The sequence below is a fragment of the Enoplosus armatus genome, chromosome 17 (genome assembly GCF_043641665.1).
Source record: "Enoplosus armatus isolate fEnoArm2 chromosome 17, fEnoArm2.hap1, whole genome shotgun sequence".
Classification (NCBI taxonomy): Eukaryota; Metazoa; Chordata; class Actinopteri; order Centrarchiformes; family Enoplosidae; genus Enoplosus; species Enoplosus armatus.
In genome coordinates this window covers 20476856-20497134 of record NC_092196.1, presented here as the reverse complement: position 1 = coordinate 20497134, position 20279 = coordinate 20476856, and the positions used below count along the sequence as shown (strand labels likewise).

Here is a 20279-nt window from a genome sequence, read left to right as displayed (position 1 = left end):
CATATTAAAACTTGAATATGAAAGTCTCAAGACTGCAAAAACATAAAATTCACATGATTATTAAATAAGCCACAAAAATAACTGGAACTTATCTGGAGTTATGACTGAATTCAGCTTCTACACACAGCTGCTCTACTGTTGGAGAAAGTCTTTTAAAAGTACACAAGAGGGCGCTATAACAACACATATACTCAAGGTTTTTAATAGGCTATTCAAGTTATCATGGTGTGTACTGCACGCTGTTATAAATCATTTCTCACACCATCTGAGTTGCAATTTGATAAAATGATAAAAACTTATTAGCCCACATTGTAATTAGCCCACAGTGTTTTCTGGCCTCACTATGTGGGTAGAAAAAGCAGTAACTGATTGCAGTTTAAATACAAGTTATTTTTACTTTACTATACTTTCAGAGATTGTTGCACTGTGTTTAATTTAATTTTCTTTCCACTTGATTCCAACTGGATTAACGTGCCAGTGGGGGGCCCAGTCTCTTTGTATATGTTAGATGAGTTCTGATGCAGTCTTAGTTTGACATTATCATGTAATACATTCCACCACAAACCAGCATTGTCAGCATAAGTTTTTATTGGAAAGAAAGGAAATACTGTGTGAGCATTACAGCTACAGCTCACGATGAATAACCTCCACCTCCCCGTTCACTTTCAGCTCCGTGATTTCCCAGTCCAAAACGTTTGCTCTGGGCACTCTCTTCCCAGAGAACAAGTCTTGGATCGTGTTGTCTGAGAGGACATAGTCCCACATGTTAACATCACAGATCTCCCCAACAAAACTCTGTTTGGCATCAAATTCACCGACATAAGAGTCCGGATCTTGTCCGATGACGACCTTGCCGTTGGGGCGGACGGTGTGACCCTTCTTGTAAATTTTGGTCAAGCTTTTCCTCCCGTCCATGAAGACGGTAGCCGCACCTGAACCGGAATCCCAGGTGATGCACAGGTGTGTCTGCAGGGCGCCGAGCTGAGGGACTTGGAATAAAACACCCTCTCCGCTCAGGTAGAAGGACAATCTAAACACACAGTGTACAGTTCATTTGTATGCATCTCCCAGGACAGTTTCAATAAATAAAAACACATTTTAAGGTGTTTAAAGACAAATATGGAGCCTGGAAGACACATTTACTTCAATGCATCGCTGTGACTGTGTAGTACAATAACTCATTCAGCAGCATTGATCTTAGTATCAGCTGTTGACTGATCTTTTATTGTTTTATTTTACTGCTTAAAAACTGAAATAAAGCTGTAGTAGTAGACTTGTTTGTAGTAGTAGTAGTAGTAGTAGTAGTAGTAGTATTGTTAGAAGTGCAAGTAGCTCATTGTTCACAGCAGTAGTATCAGTAGTGTTGTTTGTAGTAGCTGTAGTAGCTAAAGTATTGTTAGTAGCAGTAGTGGATGGAGTCTTGTTAGTACCAGTGATTGTAGAAGTACTCGTAGTATTGTAGTAGTACTAGTAGACTATAAAATATTGTTATTAGTGTTAGTAGTAGTACCCTATTGTTTGTAGTAGTAGTGGTAGTTTTGTTACAGAGTAGAAGCAGTACTGTTTGTAGTTTTGTTACAGAGTAGAAGCAGTACTGTTTGTAGTAGTAGTACGAGGGGTATTTTGGTGATTACTCTTTGTCTCATCTGGGATCCAGATCGTGCTGCTGGTCTACCTGCCGTCCAGTTCCCGCCACATGTTCAGCTCATCGTAGTGTCTGGTCCGGTACGCGAACAGGATGATCTCTCGCTCGCCGCTGAGCTCTGTGGCCACCCGCATGCACAGAGTGAAGGCCCCCATGTTCAGGGGTTTCTGAGGGACCAGCTCCACAAAGCTGGTGCTGGTCTCACTGGGGAACACCAAGGTCTTAATGGCGGTGCTCCCTGAGACAAGACAGAGACTTCTTGTCAACAAAGCAGCAGCAGAGTTTGTTTGCTTCTTTATTATTTCACCCACATTTATATTTATATATATCAGATTTCACACGTTAATCGACTGTCTAACTAAACTAAATGTTGTGCATCCACACATGTCCCTCCGTCTCTGTCTACACATTCCTACATTAAAGTGAAGGTGTTTTATTTATGTTTGTGTGTCTTTGACTATTTTATTTATGACAGGAAGCATCCGGTGCTGCACAGAATCCGTTGCATTTTACACGTTTAATGTAAGAAACACAAATTAAGTCATAGACAGGCATGTTGTGGTGTTTCAGTGCACCAAAAGCCAGTTTTGGAGATGCAAGAAAAACATGTTTCATTATAAATGTATCTATAAATTATCTCTATAATTAATATAAGTGTTTTGTCTACAGACAAACAAGTTTCCAACTCCATGATGATGTTTTAAAATGTCAAAGATACTCAGTCTACTATCATGGAAGACAAAGAAAGAAAATGCCCTCAGATTGAAAACAAAAGATTAAATTTATACTTTCAAACGTGCACAGATATGCACATAAAGACACAAAGGAAAGATATAGAATTACCAGCCAACACTGTGGAGGTGGCAATGAGAAAAAGGACGCCTGGAAGTCCCATTTTGTCCTCAGTGAACCTGCAGAAAATGAGACAATTTACTCTTAAACTCATTTTCATGCATCATGCAGTTTTAGGTTATAGGCAGCGTCAGTAGTTTTCATGTGTAGAAAAAGTTATGTAAAGCTATAAAAGAGCAATGAAGCTGTATACGTACTGTGATGCTGCGGGGGCCCTGCTGCAGACGGTCTGACCTGGGGGGCTTTTATGTTGTGATTCCTCATTACAACACACAGATAACAGCATTCTTTACGTCTTGTGTAATGTATTGGCTTTAGATAAGACTGGATCATGTCACTTGTCAAAGGGGACACTGAACTAAAGGCAAATATAAGTACACAAAGTCCAGGTTCTGTGAAAAGCTGAAGCAGATCGAGGACAGAGGGGACAACAATGAACCCTGATATTCCCCCCGGGGTCTTTTCCATATAGTGACTTTAACAGCAGCGGCGGTGAAAGAACCTGAGTTAGAGAGCTGAAAATAATCTAACCAGTGTTCCCCTCAACTCAGGGGCAACAAACATGTTCCTTCATTACCAAGAAAGACCAACGTCCTGCACTCAAAAAACAAAAGTCACCGCCAGTGAACATAATCCATGTAATTAGTCGTATATAAACATACTTTCTAGGAGAAAAGTTTGGGGAAGTTCGTCAGAATAATTCAAAATCATTAACTTTATTCACAAACAGGTCATTGCAATGAGGAGTCTGATGAAAAGCCTTCTGGACATTTATGTGAATCATAGTGGAGATTATAAACATCTTGTCAAGGTGGAACTCTGGTTATTTATTCCAGAGAGAAACGTGAAAAATGTGAATGCAGTCTGGTGAACATACAGCTGCTTTGGCTCCCCCTGTCGGCCGTGCTTGTAACTACCTTTAATCACCGAATCTGACGGGCGTCAGGACCCAGCGGAGCCCTGCAGCGGGGGCTGCCAAACATGGCGGACCACAACAAGACGGACAGCGAGGGGAAGTTCTTCAGTGAAGTACTAAGGTGTGTTGTTGTATTTATCGGGAATTATCAGTAAATGTATCGACAGAGGATCGATACCTTTTACACATGTCCTCCCTCTGAGGCTGCTCGTGTCACACGTCCACATGGCGGGACGGTTCACTCACCTGTCAGTCAGCAAAGTTTTGAGGTTGCGGTGCATGCGTGCAACAACACATCAGCTGCGTTTGGGAAAAGCTGGCTGTACAGCAGTTTGATCCTGGAGGGAAACGGCTGCGAACATTAAGTGTTAACTGGAGTTTGTAGAGTTGGAAGTGTTGCAGAGTATATTTGTAGTTAAAGCAGCTGACTGGTTTTTGTCTGGGCGAGGTCTCATGACAGTGAGTCATCACCTCATGACTCATGAAGACACATGTTACATGCAGCTGTACTTCATCAGTAACACCGAGCATGCAACAGACTGTTTCCTGTGTTCATAATCAGAAGAACAGCCCTGTGTGCACTCATGTTATTTCCTTAGAGACGTTCATGTATTTTGCATCTTTCACAGAAAATGAACTTTGCTTTGGATGAATCCATGTTGTTCTATGAACCCCTAATGTCACAGACCACAAACCAGAAGCCAGAAATCTTGGTCCACATTAAGACAATTACAAAACCAGCTGAATGTTTAATAGAAAACATAGCAAGAATGAAAAGACTTGTTTCTCGTGTCCGTGTCTGTTGTTTTCTGAAGCACTGAATGGTTTCAGACTACAATACATTTCTGCTCCGTTATGGATGTCCAGACCTCTCAGGTGGTCTGGGACAGGTCTGCTTACTGTCCTCCCTCCTGTTCGGGGCTAGAAAAAAAAAAAGAGAAACAATATTTTACATTGATCAGTCAGGTCTGGTCGATATCAGATATCAGAGTAATATCTGTCCTCTATCCAGTGATGAATGAGTCAAATGTCTGAAGCTGAGCGCCGTCGTCTGTCTTTACATTGCAGTCCATCTGAGCTGTTCGCAGCCCGGTCCAGGAGCCACAAGATCCCCGTCAGAGGACAGAAGGACTTCTTCCCCAATGACTCAGAGGAGCAGAGACAGCAGCTCGAGCAGAGTCTGAAGGAGCACTGGGGCCTCATATCAGAGGAGAGGGTGGAGAAGCTGTGAGTAGGCGTAGCATCCATCCATCCCCAGCGATGTATGATATATATCATATCACATATCACTCCTTAGTGATGCATTCAAGGATGTTCTGCCTTCTGAGATTCTGGCCTCAGCTGCTGGAACGAGACACATCCAAGAGCTCTGAATGTCCCTGAATGCATCAGCAATGAGACGCTTTCTGAAGCAGTCATTGCTCGATATATGTATATGTCTGTTGGCTTGTGTGGAGTTCATCGGTGCCTTGATGGCCAGAAAATCTGTTAACTGTCTTGTTATTTACCACCTGCCTTGTCAAAGTCAGTGTGGGGGCTGATGTGAAGGGGATAAAACAGTAGACTCAGGTTGTGCTGCGCTGACGCGAGATCAGTAGCGTCTGTTTTTCTGTCACTGCAGAGGAAACCTCGTGAAGGCCACATGGATTCCAAGTGAGCAGATAGTGGAGCTTCAGTCTCCAGCTGTGAGTCCTGCATCACTAACACACACCCTGTGATAAGCTAGTCAAGTTCTCATACTGTCTTACCGCATTTGAGAACCTTGTTTTTCCTCAGGGAAAGTTCTGGCAGACGATGGGCTTTTCTGCCAACGGCAAGCAGCATCTCCTCCCTGAGGAGGCGCTCTACCTGATGGAGTGTGTGAGTGGCAGATAAAACCGGTTTGCCAGGGTGTGGTTTACCCTCTTAGGACACATCAATCTTTGTCTTCTTCTGTCATATTTTCACTTTAAGAGTCCCTGCTGCATCTGTGAGTGTGTTGTACTGTGTGAACAGGGGAACCTGCAGGTGGTCTACCAGGACCTGCCGCTGTCCATCCAGGACGGGTATGAGAGGTTTCTGTCGTCGAGCACAGTGAGCCTCCGGCAGTATCAGGTACCAGTAAATGTCCGGCAGATATTCTGAAAGAGGACTGCACAGCTGAACTGGTCTAACCACTCTTCGTCATCACAAAGGTGTTCGGGCATTTGAAGAGGCTTGGCTACGTGGTGCACAGATTCAGTCCCAGGTAACAGAAATAAGATCATAGGACGTAGTTTTACTAGTGATGTGTATTCCATCCATTAATCCATTATCTATACCCACATTTAAAACCCCGTCATTACGCAGTTTGGAGACTTTAGAGACTCTTTTGTATTTTGGATGAAGTTGCTGTGGAAGTCCAGCGTGATGTGATGATGTGTTTGTGTTTGGCGTCTTACAGTTCGGAGCCGTCGTCCTATGCGAGGCAGCTGAACCTGCCTCAGTCACGTGACAGAGCGGGAAGACAACTGAAGAGGAAGCGCAGCCCCAGCCCCACCGCAACGTCCAGGTAAGCAACACCCCTCCCTGTTTACTGCACACTGCTCTGTATCTGCTGTCTGACGTTGGGGACACAACCAGATTTGATTGTTCAGCGGCTGCACAGAAAAGGAAAAAGACAGATAATTCAAATAAAACGGCTGACATGTGAGATCTTCCATCACCGGTCGGAGTCCTACACAGTTGTTTGTTCTTGCTGCAGTCGCGCTGACGTACGAGAAGAATCCACAAGTGACAGAATGGAGGAGGATACATGCAGCCATGAAGGTGAGGAGGATGAAAAACCTCCTGAGTCCCACCTGACGGCGTCTCCAGGGACTTCAGGGACGCAGACCGCCGCTGCCGGTTCAGCAGAGAAAGGCGGGGGCAGGAGCTGGTGGATGACAGATGTGCTTGGGGGCCGATCAGATCACCTGCCCGCCTCTGGTCGCTCACGCTGGGACTTCAGCTCCATCCCTTTCCCTGACCTGGGCTCCAGGGAGGGCCTCTCCAGCTGCACGGTCCCCCCGAACCCCTCTCTGCTGCCTGGGTCTTTGGCTGTGGGAGTCTGCGACGTTTCCCCCTGGAGGCAGAAGATAAACCTGCGGACGGTGAAGATGTCCTCAAAGGAGCAGAAGAGGGAAGACGACAAGCGCAGGCGCCGGTGGGACGTCAACAAAGACAGAGAGGTTCGTAACATATCATCAGCTTTATTTTCCGGTGGAACACATTACAGATATTCACATTCTGAGCTCCTTCAAGGTTCGGCGGTGCAGGAACTGGGCGGAGTATCGGGAGCTCCTGGGGAGGCGACAGAGGAGGCGTAAAGGCCGACCAGCACACTTGTGGAACAGGGAGGTCACTCCTTTACATGACCCAAGACAACCAGTCCCCACTGGTGAGACCACATGCAAGTACATTCAGAGTGAACATGGATTTTAATCTACATCGATTAGTCGTATCTGATTCAGTGCTATTTGTTCTGTGTTCCAGAGGAGCTGCTGGACAAAATCAGCGTGACTAAGTCTACACATCTGCTCGAGGGAGCGTCCAGGTATCACTTATCACACTGAAAATCGCTTCATCAAACCAGTTCAATCAGGAGAGACTGAGCAGGCGTTCAGATTGAAAACAGGACTCAAAGTCTGAAGTCTGACACCTCGTGCGACCTGCAGTGAACCTGTCCGATTGTTGTTAGCACACAGTCAACAGGCGCCATGACAGCACACACACTGTTACACTGAAACATTATCTGCAGGCCTTGAAAAGGATTAAAAAGCATTGATTTCAGTTTCCTCACAGAAAAGGACGTAAATGCTTTGACAGTAACATTCGTTTTTTTTGTCTGTGGTTGCGGGCTGTCGGGACACGTCAAACACCTATAAACCAGAAGTGAGACTGGAGTGACACTGAGTTTCAGTCAGCCCCATCAGACCTGCAGCAGCTACAGCAGATATGAAGCTCATCCACTCGTAATGGGCACGTGTCAATGTTAACAAAGATAAAATTAGTTTAAGCCATCCCTTCATTTTCTGCCATTTATCTGGGTCCAGGTCACATTAGGAATTATTGTTATATACAGCTGGGAAATACTGACAGAAATGTCTTATAAATGTCAATAAATTCACGCACTTATACAAATTATTAAGCCTTATTATCCCTCCTGGTTTTCCGTATTTCTTTGACTGGTATGGCAGTAAGAAAAGGTATTAAATTGCATATTAAGTGGTATTAAAAAGCTCTTGCACGATATAAACATCAGAATTATACAAAATTATACAGTTACCGGTGCTCCCATTCAAGAGTAGAAAGTAGCATAAATTTAGATTTATTGTATATATTTTTTACTTTTATTTGTACTTTTATATGTATTGCAGTAAACATGTAGCCCAGATTAAAAAAGCAGCTACTTAACATCAACTGTGAGTCACCCGTGAGGGAAAATAAATCAGAGCTGGGACTCGTCTCGCTGCTATCACGATTTATGATCTTTAATTTAGAAAGCCATAAAGACTCTGAGAGAGAGAGCGGCGTGGCGCTGCTGGTGTATTGTGCTGCGATGGAGAGGCCGGCATTCAGGGGACGACGATGTGCTTTTGTCCTCTCAGGTTAAAAGGGTCAGATGAGTGGAGGATTTGTTTCACTGTTTACCAACCTGATACGGTGGCTGACTTCAAGAAGAGCAACCCGGGGAAACCATACTCCCGCATGTGTGTGTGCAGGTAAGCAAACACACAAACTGCCTCGGGGCGTGTTGACTGAAGATGGACTCGCAGGAAAACAACAGACCGCTGACTCAAATTAAACAAACATCACAGTGGTTGAAGATGATCTTGTCTCATGTTTCTCTCAGTGATGTGTTGGTGGATCGTGTGCTCTGTGAAGTGTCAGAAAACACAACTTTAATCTTCTGTTCTTGCAGATTGTGGCTTTAATTTGAATTTGAGTACATTTATCTTCAGACTGCTGACATGATAGGACTCCCTCCCTGTCGTGTCTCAGTTTCGACGGCCCTGTGCCGGACCTGCGAGCTCTCAAGCAGCTGACCCTCCAGTGTGGAGACGTCCCGTTGGTCTTTGCTGTGGTGGACCACGGAGACATCTCCTTCTACACCTTCAAAGACTTCCAGCTGCCCACCGACGTGCACCCCTCACCTCACTGCTCCGCAACTCCGCTGTAAATCATGTACCGACACGAAGCCAGGACTTTTCAGTTAATCTGCATCAGTTGGGTCGGCTGGACACACAAAAATAAAAGTGCAGCCAGTCGTTACGGATGAAAAAATCTGCACCAGTGATTTAAAAAAAGAAAGTGGGTTTCTCTTTTTTCAGGCTTTGTTTCGAGGTATATTTCCTTCTCCATTTTTGGGACCATCAGAGTGACTTATATGAGCGGACGTGTATTTTCTGCAGCAACAAGACAGATTGAGAAGTTAATTCCTGGTGCCAAATAAATTGTTGCTACGACAAGAAAACACACTAACAGGCTGCTACGACAGCGATGCCGTCTTGAGATGATTTTGTGTGCAAAAAAGCAGCTACAGCCGTCAGTTTTAGTGACACTGCATTTTTTAATTTAAAGATAAACTCAGTCACCAACTCCAAGTCCCCCCCCCCCCCAGCACCTTTCAAACAATTATCAGTTTCACAGCGTCAGCAGTGAGCTGGGAGGAAAATGTCCAGGTGACATTTCAGAACTGCACACTGTGTGAGCTGCCTGTGTTCTGAAGCTACTGTCCTCGTGCACACGGCTTTGCTTTATCTCCTGTACTCTGCGTGAGAGGCTGTAATCAGATGAACACTCTGCGTGTTAACGGACCTCGAGTTAAACTACTTTTCACAAACTCGAGAGTGAAAATAAAACATTTGCAACAAGACTCAAAGTTGATTCTGCAGTTGGTAAAAGGTTCTCACCTCGGCGTTCTGGAGCTTTCTATCTTCTAACACGGTCTTCCACAGCAGATGAAGTTTGTCCGACTGTCGTGGAAGTGTAGATTTTGTCTGTGCTCGTGTTGGTTCCCGTCTGAAGTCACAAAACATTAAATGTTTTCTATCTTTCTGTTGGCTGCAAACACAGGAGACTCTTGATGTTCGCATATTGAAATGTTGCTTTTTTTAAATTGCATTTTAATAATTAAAAAAAACCTGGAATCATTTCTAGTCACGTGTCTTCTTGACTGCAGGTGTTGTAAGCGTCGACAACGCCGGCTGATGCCACTGACATCTCCTCGTGTTGACTTTCCGCTTCAGCTGCAGGTCAACAATAGAAATGTACGCATCACTTGTGTCCTTTGACAGCAGACCACAGAAGCAAAGAGAGGCTTTCTTACACTGACAGTGCAATTAAGTAAATCAATTGAAGTCTCTTCCGCTCTTAACAGTCGTATTGTTCGACTGTAACTCAGCTGTGCAGTTAAAAAGGGGTTTGCTCAGATTGAGATGAATCAAACGGCCATGTCGGCTCTGGGGCTTCTAGCTGTCCTCGCTTCAGTTGGTGAGTTATTAAACTAAACTTAAAAGACGTTCTGTCAGTTGTTCCTTGTCTATTGAGGTTTCCTGTCTCCTTCCCAGCAGCTGTTTCCAGCAGTCAGACCTCCGACTGCTCATACGTTGGTCTTCTGAATCACTTGAACCTGACAACAACAAATGAACTTCTAGCAATGATGCGACCCGTGAAAAACTGGACTACATCCACCCTGGTTGAGATGGACATGGTGGTGTATGGTATTTTAGAAGTGGTCAGTGTTGTTATGGTTCTCTGATGAATTCATCCGAAACACACACAAATATTTTTGCTTCTTCCCTTTGTGGTATCAGGCACTCCAGCTAGTTTTGTAACGACTGTATTTCCCTCGATTATTTCAATTATATTTAACTTCTTATTACATTCAGAGGGACATACTGTACCTTTTACTCCTCTAAATGTATTTGACAGCTAGTTTAATGCAGTCTCATGCAGCAGTCCTGGATTATCCAGAGTAACCAGGACACCTTCTCTGAAAAGTCATGCAGCTGTTTCAATGCTGTGAACATCACAAATGAAATTATGTTCACCTCTACTTTATCATGGTGGCAGCAGATGTTGCGTGGACAGACACCACTTTGGAATATTTGGGTGAATTGATCCTTTCGAGTACACATTACTTCTGTTGTAAATGCCTGTGAACACTCACCACGGTGCTGCTGATTGTCTGCAGGATGAGAAGTCTCAAACTGTCACGAGTCACGTCTGGTTCCAGATGGTAAGATTCTGGACTCGACTTCATCAACTTTAACTTTACCGTCATGGCTCTCATCACACACTCACACTTTCTTTTTCTTTTCCCAGCATTGGACGGATGAATTCCTAAATTGGAATCCACCAGACTTTTGTGGGATAGAAGGTCTGACCGTCCCGAGATCGAAGCTGTGGATCCCAAATATATCCATAAAAGAGGAGTATGTGCTGTTCAATACATGACTGCAGTTTGTGGTTTAGATCTTATTCATGAAGGAGCCTGTCTCCATGTTTGTCCCTGGTCAGGCACAACAAATTCTCCAGAAGCAAATGATAAAACCACCAACGCAGCAGCATTAAGCTGGTGGCAGGACTGTGTCGCTGCGTCCTCGTGCCACAGCTCAACGAAACAGGCGCTCCCTTGTAAAGATAATGCTCCATAGCGCTACTGGTGATCAACAACTCCACTGGGTACCTTTAAAACATTTCATCTAACCAACAGCGAGCTGAAGAAGACGGAGATGTGAAGAGAAAATGTTCTCAGCCAAGATTAAAATAATAAAGATCTTTTGGCAGCACGTTGTAGACGCACTGAATGTAAACTAGAGAAGAAGGAGCTTTAGTTTGTAAAGGGTCAAATGTGAGCATCAATTGTGCTGCCGTCTGAAGGGTAACCCGACTGGGACCAGGCTGGTTTTAGTTTGATTATCTGAAGTAAGTCTGGTTTAAGTAGAAATCTTGCTTTGTGAAACCCCCTTCAGATTCCTCACATGGCTTGTAATGCATCCATGCATGTGCATCTTGACTGAATGTACATTTACAGCAACAACATTTCTACTAAGAAAATGTTAATTATGTTTTTACTCGTAGCTACATTTTCTTAGTAGAACAAAACACCTACTTGTAAAATAAATAAGAAATAATATATTTTTTGTTTCCGCTTGTCTCTCCATAAAAACCCTCTTCGCCCCTTCAGCGCCTCTGATGCCGGGAGTATTGAAAGAAGTCCACAGGTCAGTTTGTTTGCCAGCGGTTTTGTGTTTGCAAACGCTCGTCAGCGGCTGACCTTCACCTGTCAGCTGGATCTCTTCCTGTTCCCCTTTGACAGGCAAAGCTGTAACATCACATTTTTATCCATGAACGCTGAAAGTAAATGACATCAGATTAACCTCATTTATTCACATCCAGATTTTCTATTTGATGTAGTTATTTAAAGCTTGTTTTTTATTATCTACACAGTTGACACTGTAACACTAGCAACGATCAACAATGACACGACCCTCATGAAAGTCTCTGAGCTGTTCATGATTACTCACGGAGAATGGCAGCTGGAACAAATGGAAACTAACATTCAAACTATCAACAAAGATGATGCATCTCAGGGCACACTTATATACACGGTAAGAACAGGTGTGTAATGACAACAGTTTGTTGCTCAGACTCTGAGTGTGTGTTTGTTAATTCATTTGTTTTTTTCAGGTCACAATCATCAGGAAGCCAATGCTTTATGTGATCAATTTAATCGTGCCCCTGTTCTATCTGCTGGTCCTGGATCTGGCCTCCTTCTTCATCAGCGAGGCCAGAGGCGAAAAGCTGAGCTTCAAAGTGACAATACTCCTGTCCATCTCCGTCTTACTGCTGATTCTTCAGGACATGTTGCCCTCCACTGAAGACAACCTGCCGATGATCGGTGAGCTGCCACACAGACCTCAGACCAGAGATTTAAGAGTTCAGCATCCTCTTCGCACTGACCTGTAGTGTCTCTCCATCTTTATTCCAGCCAGCTACTGTGTCGCGATCTTCGCCCTGGTGGGGTTAAGCGTCCTGGAGGCCATGCTGGTGAGCTTCCTGATCGACCTTGATGGTTATTGCGGTAAGAAGGCTCAAAGCTCTGTTGATGCACAGGTGGATTTTCAGCTGGAAGCCGACTGTCACAAAGGTACGTTTTCTGCCAACTAAAGATTTCTCATTTTTCTGCTATTTTTGTAAAAACTTAAACTCAAGACCACATTTTTTCATGCCGATAAACTAAAGTTGGAGATGTTTCAGAGGACCAGTATCTGAATGACGCTTTTTCTCTGACAACAGCTTCCTGCTGGGGACAAAAACAACACTATGAGAGCGGTGAGACTGAACTAACAGTAAAGTTGTGGGCCGGGCAGATAAACAATAACCTAAAGCTCTGTTTATGATCCTACATGTATGTATCCGTGTGTCTTTAGCAGCTTTAGCAGCTCATTCTGCTGGATTGTCTTTCCCCTCTCCCACACAGAGCCTGCTGGAGCTGAAGAGAAGGACCAGGTGACCCCAGCGAGAACTTACCTTCCTCTGGTTGAGCCCAGTGGCCGCGACCTGCTGAAAGGAATCCTGGAGGAAGTGAAGGCAGCTCGACAGGAAGCTGACAGACAAGACAAAAACCGGAGGACGGAGACTGGATTCTACAAACGACTTGCCGAAATCGTAGACTCTGTCTTCTTTGTCCTCTATTTTCTAACTTTTGTGATTTTTCTGAGTTGTATGTATTCAGTGTGGCTTCAAAACTATATTTAATATTATAATGAATAGATGATGTGTGTATAATCTGCCAATTTGACTATGATGGCTTTTTAAATAACTAAATATCACCCTTTTTATGTTTTTTTAACCTCTAATTGATTGTGTCTTCTACATTTTCTGTCCTTTAATCAATTCTACTGCCTTTGAACTTACAACCTACATACAAAGTACAGATTATGAACATTACTGTATGTACAGTATATTAAGAAATGGATGAATTATATGAATTTGTCAAAATAAAGTTGATTTGTGTTTATATTGGTGGTTTTCTATTTCTATGTTGTATATGTGGCACAAGATAAAAGATGTATAAGATGTATTTACAGTGTAATGGTTAAACTATAAGAGGGCTTTTATTTAAGGATTGTAACTTTGCACCTTCTTGAGAGGAACATGGAGAAAACGATCCATTAACTAATTTATAATGAATTTAAATTAAGGTGAAATGTAATTTCTTTTCATTTGATGGACCACTTCAGGTCACTGAACCTCACTTTGGGAACCTCTGATCCTGAATCCTGCATCCTGCTCTGTCCTGGATGAGGGATCACAGGTAGACCAGTTCTCCAGAGTCTTCAGAACATTTTCACAGAACTGTGGTTCTTTAAAGCTGCTCTGAGTCTGACAGGTTTTTAAAAGCACCACCAATCCACTAAAAATTATACTGCTCAAAACTTACACTGAAATCATGAACAGACAAGAGTGCATCCCACATGACATGTACATGTGTCATATGACTGCGGGGGTCGGTCGTTTTGAGAACCTATGCAGCATGGAGGGGCGGTTTGAAGCAACACGATTTAAATAAAGCTGATTTAACCAAAGTGTAGTCATATAATGTTGAGTGACAGTCAGAAGTGTAGTTCTAAGTGTGCGGGGACAGCGTGGATTAACAAAAACTGGCTCTTCGACTGGACCTCGTGAATTTATCCCCGCACCAACAACAAACCGAGCGCACCAACTGACAGGAGCATCAAGCTTAACATATCATAACGAGGACAACTCAATTTTGCCTTCATAATAAAAGCTTTATTATACACTTAACCATTAAACGCAACAGAGAAAGTTTTATTTTGAAGTGTGGTACCGGAAGTGTGAGTTTGTGACAGAGTTAGCTTGACGCCTGTTCATGCGGGAGCGGGTCAGCTGGTTGGTTAGTTTACTGCTTCAGTCAGTTTAGTGTTAGACCTTTGCTAGCCCATGGGAAAGTGTTTAAACTGACTTCCCTCCAACTATTACTATTACTTCCAAAATTACCCCGGCGACTGACGAAGCAGCTCATGTTAGCTAGGTGGCGGCAGCCCGCGTTTTTTCAGCTAGCTAGTGGGGATTTGATCCAGCTGACAGCTTGGAACATCCTGCTAGCCTAGCAGCTACATTAGCAAGATACACTGGAAAGAAGTAAGGTGAGAAGTGTTCGCTTTTGTTTTCACGAATGACACCCGTGTAGCTACACACAGGATGAGCTAACTAGTTTCTCACGTCACAACAACGACACAACAGTTGTACTATTGTGTGATAGCTATTCTAACCTACGCTGCCAGTTGCGCTGCTAGCGAGGAAAATGTCAGCTAACTGAGATCAACAGCGACTGAAACACAACTTCGTAAAGGCAGGATAGAACCATACACTCCATAACACCGACACACGGCCATGAATCACATGAAAGAAGTGGTTGTTACTGCCACAGTCTCTGTGACCAGACGACACACCACTGACTGGGAGATTTGTTTTGAAAGATGTGCTGCTTAGTGAATCATGTGTATGCCGAACTGACAGGAGGCTCTTAAAACTTATTAAATGTCTCGAATTGAAATTGTAACCTATGTGCTTTTTTTTGCCAACGTTAAAATAAATACAAATTGCAAGATATTTGATGGGAGTTCTTTTTTCATTCAAGATAGGACTGGACAACCACTTATTGTCTGGTTTTTTTTTTTAAAAGCTGAGAATATTATTATGTTGAATAAGAAAAAATGAAGCCGGTTTCAGCTACTTGGCTGTTGTTTTTCCTTCAGGTGAGGACCAGTGTCATCAACCATGGCAGGGGGAATTACAGAGACTGGGGAACCCTACTCCGCATTTGTAAGTATCATGCAGGATGCTTTGACATTGAGAAGTGAGAGCTCTGTAAAAATGTGGGTTGTCATTAGACTTTGTGGATATATTTCTGGGGCAAATCAAGCTTTAAACTCTGCAGCCCTTTTAAGATCTGAGGTTAAGAAGTTGTAGTATTACTGTAGTATTATAACTTTGGATTGTATTGAACTACTTGCCTAATTTGACTGAATTTATGTTAATGTTTTCTGCTCATGAAACGTTCTTTGGGTCATCACGTGAGTGTCTATGTAAGTGGGGCTGGTGCGTGTGAAAGTGTTATAATAAAGAGGAAGCTAAAATGCTTACACGCCAGGCCTCTCTATGGTCTGGACTGGAGTTTGTGACTACTCATTTAAATCCCTGACTTTGCTTACGTCAGCATGACACAAAGATAATGTTCTGCTGGTTTAATGTTTTTTCCAGGAGGCCAAAGCTTTGAATCATTAAAGCACTTTGCTATCTGATAGGAGTGAAGGCTGCCTTATTAGCCCAGTCGTCCTCCCTGACAATAGTGGATTCTTCAACCCAGTAGACGGATCTTTATCAAGCAGGCTGCTGAGGAACACTTGATACTGCAGTGCCTGAGATTTTGCACTTAAAAACTACATGAAGTAAATCATTAATATAGGATGAAACTTGATTGTGGATAATTAGGTCAGTGCAGCATCAAGCACCAGAACTAAAAGGTTGTAGTGGGGGGGGGGGGGGGGGGGGTTAAGACAAAATGCAGCAGAAAATGAAATAAGTTGACCGTGTTAGACTTGTGCTCGTGTCTTCTCTAGGTGGGGCTGGTGTACATGTTCAATCTGATTGTGGGAACAGGAGCTCTGACGATGCCCAAAGCCTTCGCTACAGCCGGTTGGGTGGTCAGCTTAGCACTCATCACCTTTTTAGGATTTATGAGGTAAGTCTTGTTCAGTTAGTGCGCAACCCGAAAAATACCTGTACTGTGTTATACCTTTCGTTTTACACTCTTTCTGTCCAGCACACAACAGCAGAGACGGTGTCTACCAACATCTGCTCTCTTTTCACACTTTATATTTTGTTCCAGTAGTAAAACAGCACAACATCTCTATTTGAACTAAGATAAATGTGTATGAAGGTCAGTCATGTGTTTCCCAGAAAAGGTTGTTTATTATTCATGTATGCAGTGTGAAGTGGTCTGAAGGTAAGACATGAATATGAAAACAAAATCAAAACAAAAACAATCTCGCACATTGCTAATGCAAAAGTTCTGCACGGACCAGTGAGGAGGCGTTCAAGCTCAGTGAGTGTTTGAGGTTTTTTCTCATCAGCTCGAGACTCATTTCATGGCTGTGATTTGTGTCGCAAATATCACAGTGAGAACAGTTGAGTTTCAGTTTTATTGTTACGTGTCTTTGGTTCCCATGAGAGTTCAGTTGAAGTTTGTGGTCTAATTCTTACAAAAACAACACGACAAATATCAAAATGATTACATATTCATTGAAAAAAAGACCACAGAAAGTTAAAGGATAACTTATTTCTACTAAAGTTGAACCAATTTGATGTGCAGGTGATCAGTGTGTGTGCTCTGTTTATTTTGAATGCATCTATTAAACATTGAGTTTTTAAAAAAAAACATTTAAGGGAGAAGATTTGATTCTTTTTGATATTTATTTATTAGATTGTGGTCCCTTACAGACTGCTTAAGTTACTTTTCAAAGAAAAAAAGGGGGAAAAAGACAACTACTTTATAATAGCTACTGTATACCCCCCCCCCCCCCACCCCACAGTACCAGCGTCTCAATAAATACATACATATTTTTGATATTTGCAGAGCCTGGACATCGCCTCCTGAAAGCTGCACATTTCAGTCGCTCATTGGCTGGTAAACTTTGTTACATGACGAATGTTGAGAAAGTCCTCTTGGTGATTTACAGGGTGGTAAAAACAACGTCAGGAAGGTGCAAAGTAACATAACGTTATTTACTCCAAGTCAATACAAACCATATAACATTGGTGGCTGGAAGATATATTTGCAATACTTCTGCTAAAAACAGTGTCATTTCCTGTTTCTTCTCTGAGACGGTTGTGTACGAGCTTTCACCCACTGAGGGACTGAAATGTCTGACTTACAGGAGATCCAGGACGATCCAGGACGATCCAGGTTGCACTACTTCAGTAGCTGTTGTATGTAAATGTTTTGGGATTTGATATTTGGTTTTTGTTTTCAGGCCACGTGTTAAAAAGTCGAGATGCTGTGCTGTTTTAATACTGAAACAGATTTTAAACAGAAGGCAGATACTGGTAGAAAATGTCAGCCATTAACTCCACCAGCTGTTTATGTTGTCTTTGTTGTTGCATGACAGACAGACAGACAGACAGACAGACAGACAGACAGACAGAGAGGTGACTGTGATGGTCTCGGATGAGGACCAGGTGTTGTAGACCAGATGTTTGTGATCACTCAAACACATGGTGGTGTTTCAATGAATGACGAACATTTGTTTTGCACAGTAAAGGCCTAAATGATGATGATGATGATGATGGAACATCCTTCATCTGAACATCAGGGTCATTAATAGCGGCTCTTTAACCTGCTCTTCCGTCTCCTCCCACCAGCTACATGACCACCACGTTTGTGATTGAGGCGATGGCGGCGGCCAACGCTCAGCTGCGCTGGAAGAGGAGGGAGCAGGAGGAGGTGGGATAATGAACTGTGCTCCAGTCTTTATGTAAATATCTTTAATAGGGTGTCGTCTGGATGGACAGTTCTCTGTTTGCTGTAAGGATGTGTCAGACAAACCAAACATTAAAGAAGTAAATGTTCCTCTCTGTCAGGGGGAGTTTGTCTAATAAGACATTAAGCCAAACACTATTTACACCCTGCAGGCAAAAGAGTGGAACTAATGTTGGTGTAAATGCTGCGCAAGGACATTTCCAGTCCTTAGCTGCGGTTAATGTGCTTTCAGGTCTTGTTCTGACATGTTGAAGCATGTTCAGGCAGCTCATAACAGAATTAACTTCTTCTTTCTAACATCTTTCATTACAGAGATAAACCAGTGAAGTAATCTGTGTCAAAATAAGCACAAATCCAGAGTGATTTCAGTCAGGCAGAGTGATGCTGTGCTTATGTAGGAGCACATTACAAGACAGATTAATAAGAACTACCCCTTCTTTGCTCGGAGCTCGCCGCATCCAGTTTGTTTCATTGAGTCTAGAAAATAGACTTATGTAAATCCTACTATGGTACAGATTTGCCACTGAAAACACAAATACTGGAGGATATAGGAGTGTGCTCGCTGCAGGGTAATACTTTTTTTTTACAATGGATTTGTATTCTTATAACACACTTTAGCTGGATTTCTAATAATGTTTCTCGCTGTCAGTCCTCTGAACTCTTTGAATAGAAATGATCCGCCAGTGTCTACATTGGTACTATTGCTTATTGTCATTTCTTGGAGTATCTTCAAATACTTTTCATATCCCTAAAATCTGCACAACCTGAGCTAAAACGTTATGCAAGTCAATAAACCACAATAATTAATAAATTGATGAAAGAAAATAAAGAAATCGGACATGTTTTTCTCATCAAATTTGAAAACGCTAACCCTTAAAATGATTGAAACTGTGTCATAAATTAAAACCGTGTCGCGTAACGTAACGGCATCATCAACGTGACGATGAGGAAGAGCGAATGAATGCTCCTGCTATTACGGTTTTTATTTTAGATCAATTTAAACAGGATTATGCAAACAGCGTGTCCGTTCTCAAAGGCTTAATGCTGGATTTCTACTTGACACGAGGGGTTAAAGGCTCGTTGTAGAGACCTGCAGCGCTGGTTTTCATTGTGTTGTTCACTTTGTGTTCAAGCGAGTGTCGTACTTAAAGGCAGCTTTAAGGTACGTTAGGTCAGTGCGAGAGGATGGTAGATTTATGATGTCCACTGGGTCACAAAGCAATGATTCAAAAAGCTTCATCACAGCTGAAGTGTGTTAAACTGGTCTCACTGGTCTCACTGGATCATTTAAACATGTAAGTTGGACTTTTAAAGCTTACAGTGTCCAAATGTTTCTGTAGCACCAAAGCTGGGGGACGTTTCCTCTCAATGAGCTGTCTTCATCATGTCTCTTCTTCATGTTTTCATTTGTAGCCCAGAAAAAAAGAAGTAGACTGTAGAATATTTCATGTTTAAAGCCTGAAAAGAAATCCCCCCTTTTTTAATAGGAGGCTGCATTTTTGGTTGAGATGGCTGTTGGCTGTTGTTTTATTGTCCAATCGTAGCACAAGTGAAATGTGTCTCCTGCCACCCGTCTATAAGAAACCCATTTTGGATGAAGCCGTCAGTACAGGACTGTACCCGATTACCGAGGGGAGCAACCCAGTCCTCCATCATTTTTACTTTGACTAAGAAAAAGACTTTGTGCACTTTAAAGGGCTCGGCCGTTGCTTTTTGTTTCTCCCCTGGTACAGAAGCCATCTTGCTTAATGCCGGTGGGTTTCCAGTTGAGGAGTTATGAGCCTGAGGACAGTAGCTTGACTCCAACTGAGCCCCGAACACTCGGCCTTGATTCATGGCTCCTGTACTCCTCTCGGCCTTTTCCTCCCACGTAATGGAAAACAAGAGGAGGAGAAAACTAGAAATGTTTGCCGCTGAATGCTTTTTATTTCGCTCTGCCCGAGTGAAGCATATTAACGAAAATAAAGGCCTTTTTTTTTTACAGCGATGCATCATATATGTTTTCAGAGAAAGCCTCCTAAAAGTTTATCAGGTGGAAACTAGAAGCCGTGAGTTAGAGAACGGTCCTTCTGTGTGCGTCGCCTGCTGCAGAAATCATTTTGAGCCAGCTCACATGGAAAACAATGCAGATTTGGAGGAAAAGATGAAGATCCCCAACTGTAATTAGTCAGATAACTGGTTGTGTTGCGTCTGAAGCTGAGTGACCTTCTCATTACATAGTTCATCTTGGCTGCGGAGATGTGACCGCCCTCTGCTGGAAGTTTAAGTCGAGTGCGACTAGATCGTATATATAT

At 42.9% G+C, this 20279-nt stretch overlaps 4 protein-coding genes across 4 annotated transcripts in view; 3 read left to right on the top strand and 1 right to left on the bottom strand.

The window, feature by feature from the left end:
• Window positions 1-624: 624 nt before the first annotated feature.
• Window positions 625-2540, bottom strand: LOC139300271 (C-reactive protein-like). Its single transcript, XM_070923304.1, has 3 exons — window positions 2489-2540; window positions 1676-1883; window positions 625-1030 (listed from the first exon to the last, which is right to left on the bottom strand). Exons 1-3 carry the CDS (start codon window positions 2538-2540, stop codon window positions 625-627), a joined length of 666 nt encoding a protein of 221 aa, XP_070779405.1.
• Window positions 2541-3478: 938 nt separating this feature from the next.
• Window positions 3479-9550, top strand: tsen54 (TSEN54 tRNA splicing endonuclease subunit). The gene is made up of 12 exons (XM_070923459.1): window positions 3479-3534; window positions 4482-4640; window positions 5035-5098; window positions 5190-5273; window positions 5409-5507; window positions 5588-5640; window positions 5836-5943; window positions 6136-6601; window positions 6675-6810; window positions 6906-6966; window positions 8021-8134; window positions 8415-9550. The coding sequence occupies exons 1-12, from the start codon at window positions 3479-3481 to the stop codon at window positions 8590-8592; spliced, it is 1578 nt and encodes a 525-aa protein (XP_070779560.1). The 3' UTR covers window positions 8593-9550.
• Window positions 9551-9865: 315 nt separating this feature from the next.
• LOC139300047 (5-hydroxytryptamine receptor 3A-like) lies at window positions 9866-13388 on the top strand. The gene is made up of 10 exons (XM_070923019.1): window positions 9866-9905; window positions 9986-10149; window positions 10609-10653; window positions 10740-10849; window positions 11605-11777; window positions 11868-12028; window positions 12108-12318; window positions 12409-12567; window positions 12717-12752; window positions 12901-13388. The coding sequence occupies exons 1-10, from the start codon at window positions 9866-9868 to the stop codon at window positions 13176-13178; spliced, it is 1377 nt and encodes a 458-aa protein (XP_070779120.1). The 3' UTR covers window positions 13179-13388.
• Window positions 13389-14470: 1082 nt separating this feature from the next.
• Window positions 14471-20279, top strand: part of tmem104 (transmembrane protein 104) — a 46460-nt gene continuing 40651 nt past the window's right edge. Inside the window, exons 1-4 of the mRNA XM_070923778.1 lie at window positions 14471-14590; window positions 15203-15269; window positions 16067-16188; window positions 17868-17949. Of these exons, the coding sequence (XP_070779879.1) occupies window positions 15225-15269; window positions 16067-16188; window positions 17868-17949 (249 nt within the window). The 5' untranslated portion in view covers window positions 14471-14590; window positions 15203-15224. The remainder of the gene's footprint in view (window positions 14591-15202; window positions 15270-16066; window positions 16189-17867; window positions 17950-20279) is intronic.

Bases quoted from the DNA above. Each gene is read 5' to 3' on its own strand.
- LOC139300271 (XM_070923304.1), bottom strand. From the start codon at position 2,540: ATGGGACTTCCAGGCGTCCTTTTTCTCATTGCCACCTCCACAGTGTTG. The intron at 1,884-2,488 runs GTAATTCTATAT...GTCTTGTCTCAG, and splicing joins CACCTCCACAGTGTTGGCTG to GGAGCACCGCCATTAAGACC. The intron at 1,031-1,675 runs GTAGACCAGCAG...CTGTGTGTTTAG, and splicing joins TGGCGGGAACTGGACGGCAG to ATTGTCCTTCTACCTGAGCG.
- tsen54 (XM_070923459.1), top strand. From the start codon at position 3,479: ATGGCGGACCACAACAAGACGGACAGCGAGGGGAAGTTCTTCAGTGAA. The intron at 5,508-5,587 runs GTACCAGTAAAT...GTCATCACAAAG, and splicing joins TGAGCCTCCGGCAGTATCAG to GTGTTCGGGCATTTGAAGAG. The intron at 8,135-8,414 runs GTAAGCAAACAC...GTCGTGTCTCAG, and splicing joins TCCCGCATGTGTGTGTGCAG to TTTCGACGGCCCTGTGCCGG.
- LOC139300047 (XM_070923019.1), top strand. From the start codon at position 9,866: ATGTCGGCTCTGGGGCTTCTAGCTGTCCTCGCTTCAGTTG. The intron at 12,029-12,107 runs GTAAGAACAGGT...TGTTTTTTTCAG, and splicing joins AGGGCACACTTATATACACG to GTCACAATCATCAGGAAGCC. The intron at 12,568-12,716 runs GTACGTTTTCTG...CTCTGACAACAG, and splicing joins GGAAGCCGACTGTCACAAAG to CTTCCTGCTGGGGACAAAAA.